Source organism: Lissotriton vulgaris, chromosome 1_1 (assembly GCF_964263255.1).
Source record: "Lissotriton vulgaris chromosome 1_1, aLisVul1.2, whole genome shotgun sequence".
NCBI classification, from domain to species: domain Eukaryota; kingdom Metazoa; phylum Chordata; class Amphibia; order Caudata; family Salamandridae; genus Lissotriton; species Lissotriton vulgaris.
Window position 1 is genome coordinate 1,843,074,858 of NC_141685.1, and position 16,055 is coordinate 1,843,090,912.

General features: G+C 39.7%; 1 protein-coding gene across 1 annotated transcript in view; it reads right to left on the minus strand.

Moving 5' to 3' along the window:
• The window catches only part of DOCK4 (dedicator of cytokinesis 4), a 1,616,764-nt gene that overhangs the window by 66,380 nt on the left and 1,534,329 nt on the right, over positions 1 to 16,055 (minus strand). Inside the window, exon 50 of the mRNA XM_086919301.1 lies at positions 15,846 to 15,918. Coding sequence (XP_086775427.1) covers positions 15,846 to 15,918 — 73 coding nt within the window. The remainder of the gene's footprint in view (positions 1 to 15,845; positions 15,919 to 16,055) is intronic.

A 16,055-nucleotide genomic window follows, 5' to 3' on the forward strand; every position in this document is an offset into this window, starting at 1 on the left:
TTTTGACACCGTAGCGCACTCCATCTTGCTACGGTGTCTGAACGAAGCTGGGGTAGTGGGTCCTGCGCTGGGCTGGCTGCAATCATTCCTTACGGAGAGATGTTTCCAGGTTCAGGAGGGGACCTGCCGCTCAGGGGAGATGTCACTAGACCAGGGAGTGCCGCAGGGCTCTGCTCTGAGCCCCACTCTTTTTAACTTATACATGGCCTCTCTGGCGAAAGTTGTACACTCCTTTGGGGTGGAATTAGTGTCGTATGCTGACGACACTCAGCTGCTGATCTCCCTATCGCAGAGCACCTCCAACACCCCTAATAATTTTAAATCCTGTATGCAGGCATTAGCAGAGTGGATGGATGCCCATTGCTTAAAACTCAATGGCTCTAAAACAGAGGTGCTGGTGGTAGGGGGAAAAAGCGAAAAATGGTCGGATGAGTGGTGGCCTTCATGTCTGGGCCCTACCCCCATACCAAGTCAGGACGCCAAGAATTTAGGAATTTGAATGAATCCTTCTCTCTCATATGAAGGCCACATAAGGCGCCTTGTGGGCAAATGTTTTGGAGTTCTAAAGACCCTAAACAAAACCTTAGACCTCCTCCCTATATCGGCCAGAAGAACACTAACGCAGGCACTGGTGACCTCGCGGTTAGATTATGGCAACATTCTGTTCCTTGGGGCAACCGAGGGCAGCATAGGTCGCCTACAAGTTATACAGAACTCCGCCGCCAGACTGGTGTTAAGAAGACCCAGGAGAGCTAGCTCGAAATTGGCGCTGGATGCGCTTCATTGGCTGCCGGTGAAGAAGCGTGTGCTATTTAAGTGCCTCCTTTTTTGCCACCGTATTGTCTGGGACAAGTCACCGACATATCTGAAGGATCTAGTTAGCCGCTATGAACCTACTAGGACCCTCCGTTCAGAGGGTACCGGATTGTTGACAGTCCCCAGGATCAGGAAGGCGAGAATGGGCGGACGTTCCTTCGCGCTCCAAGCAGCTCAAAACTGGAACAAACTCCCTCCTGTGCTGAGACTAGAGGGTAATGAACTGCGGTTTAGGGCTCTGCTTAAAACATACCTATATACTGCATAGAGTCTGGGTGTTCTATGCTGGTTCACTGGTAGCTTAGCGCGGGGACACGCCGTGATGGCGTTACTGAGCACTCTATAAGCTCTTTATTATTATTATTAGAGAAGAATTAATACAGCAATTAACTAAAGGGATGGAAGCAGTAACAGTACCAGTAACAATTGGTCCTGTTGTACCGGTTTTTGACCAGGGAGAGAATAGACACTCCGCTCTGACTGTTCCATTAAATGCGGAAATTCAGAAAGTGGCTGAAAAATTCTATTCATAATTATCAGAAATACATAGAGAGAAAAAATGCCAGATTTAACTTTTAATCGAAGTTTGTCAAATGATCAGACACCATCTGTTGCAGGATCTGATTCTGGATCTCCAGAAAAGTGCATGAATAAAACATATTTAACACAGACTCCATTAACCCCACAAGTCCCTGAATTTAAATAACGATGTTGCAAAATTGAAAGCAGATTTGGAAGAATTCATTATTGGCACAATTGGAACTGACAGTTTAAAACAATATCAGGATGATGAATTGTTGTTTATTTGCAAGAGAATACAATGGAAAACGAAAAACAAGTATGATCAATTTGAAGAAGTGGCTGCTGAATTAGAAATAGATTTGAGTAGACCGAAACGATTGCAAAAGCATTACAGAGTCGATTTTTCTGAAAAAGACATTGAAAATTTGAACACCACAGGTAGGATAACACATGTAAAAGAATTGATTGTGTTCCTAAAAAGATTAGGTGAACTAAGTAAATGGAGAGTGAAATGGACAAAGAAAAGAGAAGAAGAAAAAAGAGAAAGAGGGGAAGTTGCAAATGAGTTTCCTATGAGAGAAATAGCTGGCGGAGGTTACGTTCATGTCCCATGGACAAGGCAGGACATTTTACTCTTTACAAATGATTTTCCTCGGCTGAGAGAAAAGCCAGTAGAATGGTATCGTCAGGTGGACAGATTCAATAAAGTTTCAAAAGTTCTGTGGATTGATCTTGATGGATTCTTTGACATTGTTGTCCCATCAGATCTTTGGATAGAATGTAAAATTTCTGTAGGTTGGCCCAAAGAAGAACCAGCTTGAGATAAAACAATAGGTGCTCAGCAGATGTCATGGATTTTTATGACAAGGTAATTGTGTGGCTGAAAAACAAAATTGCTCCAAAAGAAGTAGATTGGGTTAAAATGGACAGAACAAATCAAGAACCAAAAGAGTCAGTACATTCATTTTATGAAAGATTACTGCTGGTAATTAAACAATACAGTGGTTACGAAAAATTAAGTGAAAAAGACATGAGCCATTTCATATACAGGTTTGTTTATGGCTTGAGACCTGAAATTGGTGAGATGATTAGAAACGGAATTGTCGGTTGGCAATCACTTACAGTTGATGACATTCTGAGAAAAGCAAAATACTGCAGTGATGAGATAGATGCCAAACAAAAGAAGCTTAAGGAAAAAGCAATGTGGGCACAGGTGAAGGTAGCTGAACAGCAAATAGCAACCTTAGAAAATAAAAATGTTAAGCAAAATCAAGGCAAATTTAAAGGGAATTTTAACAAACCAAATTTTTATGTAAATATTGAAGAGCTCAAGCAGAAGCTCCCATGTTTTAATTGCGGCCAAATTGGACACTGGAAGCGTGAATGTAAGAATCCGCCCAGAAATTTTAAACATTCATCATTAAATCCACAGATGCAGAGTGAGATAAATCAGCAGCAACAGCTACAGCGACAGTTAAATGAAATAAGTCAGCAGCAACAGCTACAGCGACATTTAGTGAAATAGCAGAGCCGATTGAATCAGCAGAGCCAAATTCCACAACCGCCACTTCCAAACTGTGTGAATGCGCAAAGATTCAGTCCTGAAACAGGATTCTGCGGGGGTGAACAGGTAAATAGATTGCCAAGAGTGAATGTGTGAAATGTTTCTCAGCAATTTTGGTTGAAAGAAAACGAAGGGAGTGATTCAGAGGATTACTCATGACAGTGCCTGAGAGAGGAAGAAGAGTGTGTGCTTGGAGCCACTCTTGAGGTAGATCAGTCCGGTCCATTTGTAAATGGTAAAGTGAATGATGTAGAAAACACTTTTCTTGGGGACACTGATGCTACCCGTTCTACTGTTAGATCAGTGGAAATTGAAAACCTTCCTCTCTCTGGTGAGTCCATCCAAGTAGTTGGTGTAGCAAATCAACAGATTAAAACAGATTTAACAGAACCAGTTAAAATTGAGATTGGAAATTACAAAGATAAACACAGATTTGTAGTCTGTAATAGCAGTCCTGTAAACCTCTTAGGGAGGGACATTTTGTGCAAGATGAATTGCAAAATGTATTGCTCACCGGATGGTATTGAGCTCCAAACTTTAGAAGAAGATGGTCTGTACAAATTAACAATGCTGATGGTTGAAGAAGAAAATAAACTGTTTCCTGCTTATGATAAAAATAATTTACCTGAAGAATTGAAAGAGACAGTTAATGCAAAAATTTGGAATTTAACTGGAGATGAAATGGGTTTAATGAAACATGTAGACCCAGTGCAAATTACTATAAAGCAAGGAATAGATTTTCCAAACATTCCTCAGTATAAAATGAAAGCTGAAACTATTGCAGGTGTCATTTCTGTGATTGAAAAATTTATAAAACAAGGTGTCTTAAAAGAAATTGAGAGCAGCCCATGTAATTCACCGATTATGGGAATCAAAAAGCCAAACGGAACTTACAGAATAGTTCAGGACATGAGAAAGATTAATCAAATAGTTGTTCCATGTTGCCCAGCTGTACCAAACCCAGCGGTAATTTTATATCAGATTCCGCACGATGCAGAATGGTACACGGTCATAGACCTGTGTAATGCCTTCTTTCCAGTTCCACTGCATCCAGAGAGCCAACAAATTTTTGCGTTCAGATTCCAAGATCGTATCTTAGCATGGTGTCGTATCCCTCAAGGGTATACTGAGAGTCCATCTATCTTTAATCAGTTGTTAAAGAAATCTTTGGAAGATCTAGATTTGCCTGGAAAATCAACATTGGTCCAGTACATTGATGATCTTCTAGTGGCTACAAAAACACGAGAAAATTGTGTGCCAAGCACCATTACGCTTTTGAATCGCTTGGCAGATGAGGGACATAAAGTGTCACCAGCAAAATTACTGTTTTGCAAACAAGAAGTAAAATATCTTGGTCACAGAATTGCAAAGGGAATCAGACAAGTGACAGTTGAGAGAATAAAAATGATTCGAGCAATACAACCTTCAACAACACAGAGACAGGTCAGAATGTTTCTAGGAATGGTAGGTTATTGTCGTCAATGGATTAGTGGATTTTCAGTAATTGCGAAATCACTGCAGAGACTGACAAAAGCAGACATAAAAGACCTGATTTCCCTAACAAAAACTGAGCTAGAGGCTTTTGAGCAGTTAAAAAAAAGAGTCTGTGTGAAGCTCCAGCATTGGGGATGCCAGACTATGATAAAGAATTTGAGCTGTACTGCAGTGAAAGGGAAGGTTGTGCATTATCAGTTCTGATTCAGAGACATGGAAAACTGAGAAAGCCAATAGCTTATTTTTCAGCTGTTCTTGATCCTGTTGCAAAAGCATTGCCAGGTTGCTTAAAAGCAGTGGCTGCAACAAGTGTAAGTCTTGGGCAGAGTGAAGGAATTATAATGGGGTTTCCTGTAAAAGTATATGTACCTCATTCAGTTGAAACTCTTCTTACCAGAAGCAAGACACAACATTTGTTGAGTAACAGATTGACCAAATATGAAAAAGTTATTCTAGGATCAGTTAATGTTTCTATTGCAAGATGTGTGAATCGAAACCCTTCCACATTGTTGCCTGATGGTGCTATTACTGAAATCAAAAATGAGACTGATGTTGATCACGAGTGCTTGGATGTCTTAGATTACTGCACTAAACCTAGAAAAGACATAAAAGATGTACCTTTGCCAGAATCAGACTTTGTTTATTTTGTTGATGGCTCCTGCCTAAGAACAGATGAGGGCATTCTGAGAGCAGCATATTCAGTCTGCACAGTTGCAGGAGTAGTTGAGGGTTCCTCTCTTGAGGGAATTCGTTCAGCTCAAGTGGCAGAATTAATTGCTTTAATTCGTGCATGTGAAAGAGCAAAAGGGAAAAAGGTTACCATAGTGACTGATAGTCAGTATTGATATGGCGTAGTCCATGACTATGGCCAGCTTTGGTCTCAAAGAAGTTATTTGACCTCTGCGGGAACACCAATAAGGAATGCAAAATTGATCAAAAGATTGATTGATGGCATTCAGTTGCCAGAGAAAATTGCTGTTGTAAAATGCGCAGCACATAAAAAGGGCGAGGACTATATTACTAAAGGTAATTCCTTTGCTGATGAAATTGCATGTTACTGTGCGAAAAAGTTTTTTCAATTAATCGTGAAAAAGACAATGATCATGTTTTGAACTCTCTCATGCTAATATCTGTAGTTGAGACATGGCAAGGAGTAAAGGATCTACAAGATGAGGCAGATGATGAGAAAAAAGACACATGGCTAAAAGCAGGTTGCAGACTGCGGAAGAAGATGAGGTTTGGGTTTACAAAGATGACAGACCTGTAATGCCAAATTGCATGATTGCTGATATGACAATGGTGTACCATGGTCCAGGACATTTAGGAAGAGACTCTATGATCAGGCTGTTTAGACAAACATGGTATAATCCAAAATTTAGGATTATTGCAGAGTCACTTTGCCAGAGATGTTTGATCTGCCAAAAATCAATCCAAACAGAAAAACAGTTTTGAGCATGGTACCAGGTTGCAAATGGATTTCATTGACATGCCACCCCACAATAAATTGAGATATGTCCTAGTGATTGTCTGTCTGTTTTCAAGATGGGTGGAAGTGTTCCCAACATGTCACAATGACTCAGTTACTGTAGCAAAATTGCTTTTGAGAGAGATCATACCAAGGTATGGATTTCCAGTTACAGTTGAAAGTGATCGTGGCACACATTTTGAAAACAGATTGCTACAATTGATTTGTGAAGCCCTGAATATAAAACAAAAGCTACACTGTGCATACAGACCAAAAGCGTCAGGTGTTGTTGAACAAATTAATGGGACAATTAAAAATAGAATCGCAAAAATGTGCCTAGCTACAGGAATGAAGTGGACAGATGCACTTCCACTTGTTTTAATGTCTTTGAGAAGCACACCAGATAAAAAGACAGGTTTAAGTCCTCATGACATTCTTATGGGGAGAGTAATGAGACAAGCATTTGTACCAGTTGGAAAAGTTCTTAGCATTAATAAAAGTGCAATTATGGAATATTGCAAGAACTTGTCTGATGTGGTAACTTCTGTATTCCATCAGGTGGGAACTGATGTGATTTCAAAAGAAAAGGAGCAAGCTCATGATCTGTTACCAGGAGACTGGGTGAGAACAAAAGTACATCGGAGAAGAAACTGTTTAGTACCCAGGTGGCAAAAAGTAAGACAGGTGATTTTAGTCACAAGAAATGCAGTTAAATGCAAAGGTTTGAAAAGGTGGGTGCATGCGAGTCATACTATTCGTGTACCATCTCCTGATAATCCTGATGAGGATAGTGACACAACAACTGATTCAGACTCTGAAGAAGAACCTGAAGAGAATCCAGATTCTGAAGATCGACAAGAAGGTCAACATCTGGAAGATTCAGATGCGGATCAGGCATTAAATGAAAAAGATCTAGAGATTGTGATTCTAGATTCAGAAAATGATGAAAATGTTCTAGAAAAAGAATCGGAAAAAGAATCTGAGTCAGAAGAGAATCAATATCAGGAGAGCACTGAAAAGCAGACTGAAAGCTCTGAAAGCAGGAAGGAGAATTCTACAACTGGGAAGTTAGAAGTAATTCCAGAAGAAGACGAATTACCGAGTACCAGCTACAAGAATGATGTTCCTAACGGAGTGAAGCTGCTGAGTAAAGAAGATCCTAAATATAAGTTTGAGATCTCTGAGACTGATTCAGATGAAAGTGATGAAGAATCTGAAATAAGAAAATTCAGAAAAAGAGCTTGGAAAGCTGAATGTAACAAATCTGAGCCAAAGATGAAATTCATAAGAAAAGGAGATAATTGGCCAAAAGAAAATTTAAAATTCAAATTGGTGAACAAGTCAAAGGAGCAAGTTAATGAGATATCAAGTCAAAAGGGTGACTCTGATAAGAAAAATCAAGCAGGAAAGAAAATTGAAGTGATTAGCAGTAGGGGAAAAAGACCATTAAAGCCAAACCAAAAGTACAAGTCCCCTGAATGGACATATATAATAATACCACCAGTAGTGGAAATCAGTAGTAGTAGTCATGAAGATTTGGAAGAAACCAGTGACAATGATTAGGGTCATTTTCTTTTAGGTTGAGATTTATTTTTGGCATAAGGCTGAAGAAATTGTGTTAGGTGACACAAGGTCGAAGAAATTGTGTTAGCTGGAAAAACACATTGTTGTAAGACGCAAGGTCGAAGAAAAGCTGTTAGAGGGTTACTTAAAAAAAATTAAAAGGGGAGGTTTATATAAGTACTACTTTATACTTTACATTTTTGTTTTTGGTTTAAGTAAAAAAACTCTTGTAATAAAAAATAAAAAAGATGCCTAACTGACAATTCAAGGTGTGCCATTTTTAGAAGATGCTGTTAAATGTCTTCTATTTGTGTGATCCTAATAATCTTGGTTTGGTTAATTTTGGCAGTCACCTTTCATTTTGGGATAGACAAAGAAGATTACAAAGCTAACATGACAAGTAAAGCTGAAACTAAACAAGCTGTTCATGAGGTAGCAGGCAAAATTAATAGAATCATGGAGCACAAACCAGAGATCCACCAAGATAGATCTGTTGGTGATTTTTCTACTAATTCCTTCTCAAGATTATTGTCAGAATATGTAAAAGTTATGGATGTGAAGGGCTGTTAGGTCTGTGTGAAGCTTCCTGCTTCTGTTTCAGAGGGGGTTAAGTATAACATGCTTCCCCTTACTTATGACATTACATGCAGTGTTATAGCTAGTTTGTTCTATCAAACAGGTCGTCTGGAGTACTATTACTCAGATTATGATGACATTTTTGCTAATCTGAAAGTTGTAAATAGCTTGAACAAAGTTAGACCTGCCAAACAGATGAGGGAATTATTTTTGGTGACTAATGAACTTACCTATGAATATGCTTATAAAAACTATTTAACATGCAAAATGAGAGATGAAGAAAAATCATTTCTGAAATTGGTTGAGGAGAGAAGGGCGATTTACAAGAGAAATGAGATGCTGAAACAAACAAAATCCAAATTTTGGCAAACAAACAAAATCCAAATTTTGGCAACTCGAGGATGAGAAGTTCAATGGGGGAAATAGATACGCTGCTATTCACATAGATGATCCTGTTAGTGGAAAATTCTGTATTAGGAGAGATAACACATTATATGACAAATATTTTGTCAGTGCAAGTCAATGCGAGGATACTTATCGTATCATAGGGGGATGGGGATTTAAAGGTGGCAAAGACCCAATTTTCCCTGGAATTTATTTTGTCTGTGGGAACAAAGCTTACTTTAGCCCCCCAGACTATTGGTATGGGACGTGCAATCTTGGTTTAGTTTTTCCAAAAAAATTGTCATGTGGACAGAAATGCAGAAGGTTCATTCGAAATTGGCAAACATCTGAACAGGTACAGGAGGGAAAGTTTTTCAGAAATCATGGGTGACATATTTGGTGCAATAATTCCTATGGTGGGAATAACCTTGAATGCAATCAAAATCAGAAAGGTTTCCACAATTGTGGATAGGTTGTCCACAGACACCGCAAGTGGTTATAATTAGTTAACACAGAACTGGTTATGCAGAACCGCCTTGCATTAGACATTATGCTAACAAAAGAAGGAGGAGTTTGTTGGATTTTGCATGTCCAGCATTGCTGTACATATATCCCAGATAAGAGCCAGAATATAGAGATGCTTATCAAAAACATCACTGAATTTCATTCTGAAATAGAACCCCTGGAAGATGACAATTTTACAGAAAGTTTGAGTAAAAGATTTGCAGCAATTGGAAATTGGTTTCGAGAAATTTGCAGTTCAATCATTGGCAAAATTCTTTATCCTGTAATAATCATAGTTATAGTGACTCTTTTTTTAAAAATTAGTTGCATGATTCATAAAAGGAAGATTCATTGGCAAATCATTGGCAAAATTCTTTATCCTGTAATAATCATAGTTATAGTGACTCTTTTTTAAAAAATTAGTTGCATGATTCATAAAAGGAAGAAGCAGGTGAGGGAAAAGAGAAGGATTTACAAACTCAGAAAGGAACAGGAGAAGGAGATAGAAATGGAAGAGTTTCGTAGAGCACAATATGAGAGTTGCAGACAAACTGCCGAGACAGGAGTTTAGAAATACTAACACAAAGAGTGTTCAAAACATGTTGTCTTCAAAAGTTAAAATTTTGGGTAAAATATTTGGTATTGTTTGGTGATTTAAAAATCACCAGATGAGGGAGTTGATGAAGCGAGTTTCAGAAATTAAATAAGTTTTGACTCGCGAAGTTAAACTTCCATAATAAATTAATTATATTCATGAGTTTTTGCACGAATATGTATTAATCAACCTAGAATAAAATGCATTCACGACATAAGGGTTTAACATTATGTGCTCTTTGTTGCATTTGCGTGTACGTTGAAAAATAATAAACTAACTTTGTCTATTTGTCTTGTCAACATTAATTGCGGCTGTTTAAATAATGGCATGTGCTTTTTTTATGTGCTTTTGTCTATGTCGTGTCTTTTATGTGGCAAAGGCTCGTGGACAATCCTGAGGCCCATGTGAAGAAGGTTTTTATAAACGCTGCTTTCATGTGCTTAAAGCTAGATAACATAAACTAATGGGTTAACATTAGTAAAGGGGGTGGGTAACAGAATGACTTTCATTACTCAAATTAATTAATGTTTTGTGTTTCTTTGCATACTGAGGCCTAGCTTTTTAAATGGGTGTTTGGAATCCTGTCGTGATGAGCTGAGCACAGCTAAAGAATGGAAAAGTTTGTCACATTTTCGTTCATCAGAAAAACAAATAAATGTAACTGTTCAAGATGTGCTCTGAGTTGTTTAACTCCAAGGACAGGAAGCGGCAGAACAGCCAAGCTGAGGAAACAGCGAACTGTTATTTAATAAGATGTTGCAAAATCCTCGGAAGCTAATGTCGCTTGTGGACAAAGGACAAAGACGTTTTAGAAAGGCACAATTTTGGATTGAAAAGGCTATGAGCTCACATAGACTGACGGCTGTCAGCCAATCAAAACGCTGAATGTCAAAGAAAAAGTATTCTTTTAGTTAGTTTTAGATAGAGAAAATGTATAAAACTTGGCCCCTTGGGAGGAGGGCTGTTGGCTCGTTCCTGAATCCTGATGGGCGTGAGATGCTGTCGGACTTTTGACTCACGTAAGGAAAGCTGAACTAATGACTTTTCCTTTAGGTTTTGATAAGTTAGACAGGGAAATAGAATTTAGGGAATGAGACCTTTTCTGCTTTAATACTTCTCATGCTGATTCGTTTTGAAGTGACAGTCTAATGTGCCTTTACTTAATAAATAAAAAGTTGCTTTGAAAATGATAATAAAAAGATTTTCTTTACTAAAAATGCTCTTTATTTGAAAATAAAATTAATAAATTCGATTTTGAAATGACAAGCTGGTCTTGTTTATTCTGAGTCTAGTTACCATCAGTTGATCCATTACCTAGGTGACTTAATTAAATGTTTCCGTTATTAATTTTATAAATATGATGATGACAAACTGCAGTTGTATATAAAGTGTAAATAGTTTGTGAATAGTTCCGGTTAATTAGGTCACATGATTCAGTTGGCCAATATTTGTCTCAGTCATTTATGGGCCTTGTGAAGAGTTTATGATTAATTGTGAGTATCATGGTATTGGGTAGTGTTGTTGAGACAGATTTTCTGTAGTGCCGCTGGATCAATATACATCCAATTTATTTTTGCAAAAATAGATCAAAATAAGCATACACTTATACAGAAGATAAATATTTAATGTAGCCTTTGCATCATAGAAAAAAAGCATACTATCATCCTCACACTCCTGAATCTTTTCTCCCATTCCAAATACTATCATTAACACAATCTAAATGGCTCCTTCTCACTTCTACCACACGTAGATGACTCATGAACAAAGGGAATCCCATTTAGAACTAACCACGGATTGCCAATCATTTCAATATCACCAACGCTTTCCTTTTGCATAATCTCTCATTTCTACCCATCATAATACTGCCACATTTGTTGCAGTATTTCTTGCATATTTTCATCACACAGTTCAAAACAACCACATGCCTATCAGACAAACCATTATCAACACAAAATAACTCTACCTATTTTACTTCAATATATGCTATACGTCATATGTTCGGTAGGACACTCTGGTTGGACCATTAACACACCTATAAAAACATTTTAAACAGGTATACTCATTCTTTGATTGATTGTTTTATTCATTTTTTATGCAAAGAGAACAATTTATTTGAAAAATATACTGACCAATACAAAAACATCAATACATTAAAATTGCAGGTCTTAACTACAAAGATTTCTAATCCTACAAGTCAGATCCCATTACACAATCATTCATTCAACACCACTCAATAAACTACAAACTCAAACCATATTCTCACGGAACCACAGATGTATACATCACATATATGTTCGGTAGGACACTCAGCCAGAATGTCCTACCGAACATATGATGTACAGCATATAATGAAGTAAAATAGGTAGAGTTATTTTGTGTGAATATTGGTCTTCTTTCCCATGGCTCTCTACCTATATTCGTCCTTCGGGGGTCCCCTTTGTCATATTGGCTATCAGACAAACCATACCAGAAATGGATTAGCTTAGTATATGAAACACTTCTAGCAACATCGCCAAAGATGAATAATCCTGTAGTTACAGGGAATATCAACCTATACACTCGTGTCATCTTCCCCACCATGAGACAATCATCCATACTATTGATAAGTCCCCACTGAATGCTGTTCTTAGTGGTTCTATTGATTTGCTCAACCAGACTTTGGATTGTACCTGGAATGCTGACAGGTGAGGAAAAAGCTAGTTACCTTCGGTAACACTCTTTCTGGTGGATACCCTCAAGGGTCAAAGATAAAAAAAACGAAAGCAAGTCCAACTGCTTGCCTGTAAGGGATTGATCTTATGAGCTTCACACCGGGCTACAAATCTGTCCCAGAGCCACGCTTAGATGGATTTTGTGGCAGGGCTTCTGGGGGCAAGTATGACATCCTACACTACTGACAGCAGATCAAAGGCAGGTGGTTGCAGCTGCTTAATCACCACTTATGTAGGTTTATACTGCACAGATTCAAGTGAACGACTTTGTTCTGGTGCTGTGACAGACGATCTTTGTGAAGTGATAGCCTGATAGCAGAACAGAAGTTCATGCTAAAAAATCCAGCTAGTACACTCTCCTAGCCCAATCCAGAGACACTAGGATGACTTGGGCCCAGTCATTCATGATTTTTGTAGAAGTCAAGGCAGTAGCAGTTAGGCTTACCTTGTGTTTCATTCTAGTCAGAACACATCTCCTGAGTGTTCTTGCAGAAACTCCAAAGCACAAAACTTTCAACAGTGCACCTCCTCAATGGTGACAAAAAAATCTAGCCAGTACCTTTTGTTGCAAGATGTCAGGCGCAACCTAAGAATGTAGATGCCACTCATGATCTGCCAGATGCGGCTAATCAACTCATTCACTCTAGCAATCAGGGACCCTGCCTGGTAATTTGTGATCAGGAAAATGCCTTTACACTCCAACCAACCCCAGAGACACGAGCCTCTTCACACAGAACCCATGACCCCACTTTACTCCTCCTTATCACAATATCACAAGGCAATGGTGTTGTTCGTGGCAACCTACACCTGCCTCCCCTTGATGGACAGCAGGAAGGCCTTCAGAGCCAGATAAATTGTCTGCTACTCCAACAGAATGATGTGGAGAAGGCTTCAGACAGAGACAATAGTCCTCTGATCTCGACCTACCCCGGGTGACCTCCCCAGCCAAAAAGGGACAAATTTGTGACCACTATCATCTCTGGAGGTGAAAGAGATTGGGGCTTGCAGCAGGATCAATTTAGGGCAAAATGCCACCATAGCAAATCGTTAACCATCTCCTCTAAGATCTGGATGAGATCTGCCAGATTTCCATGCAGCAGGGCCCACTGGAACTTCAGATTCCATTGCAGAACTGGCGTATGCCACCTGGCATAGCTTCCAAGGAGGATACAATTGGGTAAGAGGTCTAGAACAATGATCCAGGACAGAGGCTGACACATCAAGTTCATAGCCTGAATGTCTTGCAGTCATTGGAGTGGAGGAATGGCCCAGAACCTCACTCAGTCCAATACAGCTTCAATGAATGGAAGCCTTTGCAAAGGAGACAGGTGCCTCTTCGGCCTGTTGACAGTGAATCCATAATATCAGGCAGTGTTGCAGGTGTCTGGAGGTGGTCTATGACTCACTGTGGCAAGCCAGTTGTCAAGGTAGGAAAAAACGGGTAAGATTTACCTCAGAGGACGGATGTGACCACCACCGTCACATTCACAAACAACCAAAGGTTTGCTGTTGGGGGTGAAAGAGATAGATTAGTGTGTTTGGAGTCAGAGCCAAAAAGACAATGGAGCCCCTGCTGGTGCGTCCTCCCAAGCATAGGCACAAGGTCAAAGTCAGAAACCAAGACAACTGGTTGCGCTTGTGTAATCTTGTAGCGGAACACCGGTCAAGATCGAGCCGAAGCCAATTTCTTGTTGGACATTGGAATCAGCACTTGATCCTCCTCTGACACCGGTGATTTTGGTACACGCATCAATGTTGAAGGGCCTGGTGCAGATTTTGGAGCCAGATCTAAAGCTAGTACCAGTGTTGGCACAGGCCCAAGGAAGATCCCAAGTGATCAGATGCCAGAGAAAGGATCCCCCGGTTCCTCGGTTCCCAAAGGCATGACAGAGGGAACTTGAAGCACACCAAAAACCTGATTTCAAACTACTGCAGAGTCGCTGATGGCCTTGGAAATTTGGTGGCATCTTGATAAGATGAGCAATCAACTCTGCAAACTGAAAGATCGACGGTGAACGGCATCCAGATGTCCTCCTAACTTCTCTTTCAGTTCTGAGTGGTGGGATGGGGCAGAGGTCCTGATTTGTTTTTTTGTATTTGCATTTGGACTTTGCCTTACTATAGAAATTCGAGCGCAAGTGAGACAGAATCTGTGTCTTCAACTTGCAGTGGGAGTGGGCCTCTCACAAACACCACAATATCTTCTTGCGTTCAGCGACATACAGCTTCACCTCCTGGCCCCAGATCACTTTCTGGTGCATGAAGGCACATTTATCGGGCAACTTAGAGTAGTGTCCAAAGTTCAGACACACACCTTGTGTGAGTCTGTTACCAACATTTGTTTTAGGTAATTGCGGTATGGTTAGGAACCTGGAGGTTTAGGTAGGGACATCAATCCCTAGCACACTAGAAATCAATTTAGAAGTCAGAAGACCAACTAAATTGGGAGTGGAGCTCTGGATCTGCGTCAGAAGGTGTGGCAAGAAATTGACATTAGCATGCAGCCTTGGTGCTTATTTGTGACTCTGCCCCATCCCTTCCAAAGAGGTAGAGATCCAAAGCAGATCCGCACAGAGCCATCTAGTGACGCATGAGAGGAGTGCTAATGAAGGGTTTCCAAATCCATTCTGGGAGAATTCTAAGAAGAGCCATCTCTGGTAATTAGTATCCACTAGAAAATATTACTTCTCCTTCTTTCCCCAAAAAACTTAACATCTACTGCAACCTTAACTTTACACAATTATCAATTATAAAAACTTTGGACAAACAGTGTCTATGCAAAACACATTTAATCATGCTGACAACCACTCATAAAAATCTCACACACAAAGTCATACTGTAATCACCTGACAAAATGAACGGTAAGAGCCAAAACCATACTGTCTCTAACGCGTTCATGCCACGAAGGGACCCATAATACACAAGACCAAATTCCTCCGAACTTTCTCTGCAACTTCAACAAGTTGTAAAGACAGATCGTTTGCCTTTGTGTCCCTTATTGCTCAAGCTTTAAACGTGTGGCAGTGCCCTTCATCGATTAATATGTTTATGTTAGATGTCTTTGTTCATTCCATATTCATGGTCTTGTGCAGTCACGATATTTTGATTGGTGGGTTCTAATATGCATGTTGCTACTGGTCTATGTATGTATCAACACATGCACTTAAAAATGCACATGTTTATGATACGTTTCAATTGCACACATTAGTTCACTGTTTTATTTTAACGTGCACGTCATCACGATCCTCCAATTTGATTCTGCACCTCACCGGTTGGGGAATATTCCAAGGTAGCGTCAGCAGTAAGACTAGAGAGATTGAACGAGGGAACTTGCAATATTTTAATGAATAGCGAGTAAGCACAGGGGACAGAAAAACATGATGAATTATAAAACGAGATTTTGACACCCCGCAATGACCTACAGGGTAGTTTTGGGATTGAAAGACACAAATCATTATTTTACAAATGTATCCCTGGATGTTTCTCTTCCCACGCGCCGCTGACCTGCGCAACCCTGTAATGACGGCCCTTACCACGCATGAGCTTGTTAGGTATGTCTTACTGTGAAAAAATGATATCCTTCAGCAGAAGAGAGCTTGAGGTCAGGCAGAAGGAACGCACCATCGCATTCCATATGCAATTAAAACTTACCTTTCTCGGGGGCAGAAAGGTTCGGGTCACTTCGGGGCAGAGAGTTATCGCCGATCTGATTGAAGAGCATCCGCTGCAGATTCAACAAAACAAGAGTTAGAGGCAAAAGTACCGACACTGAACCGTAGCATCTTCATTAAGGCACAAACAGCGCCATAGCTTGTCTTTTCTAAAAACGAATCACCCAGAGCATGAATACATAAATAATAC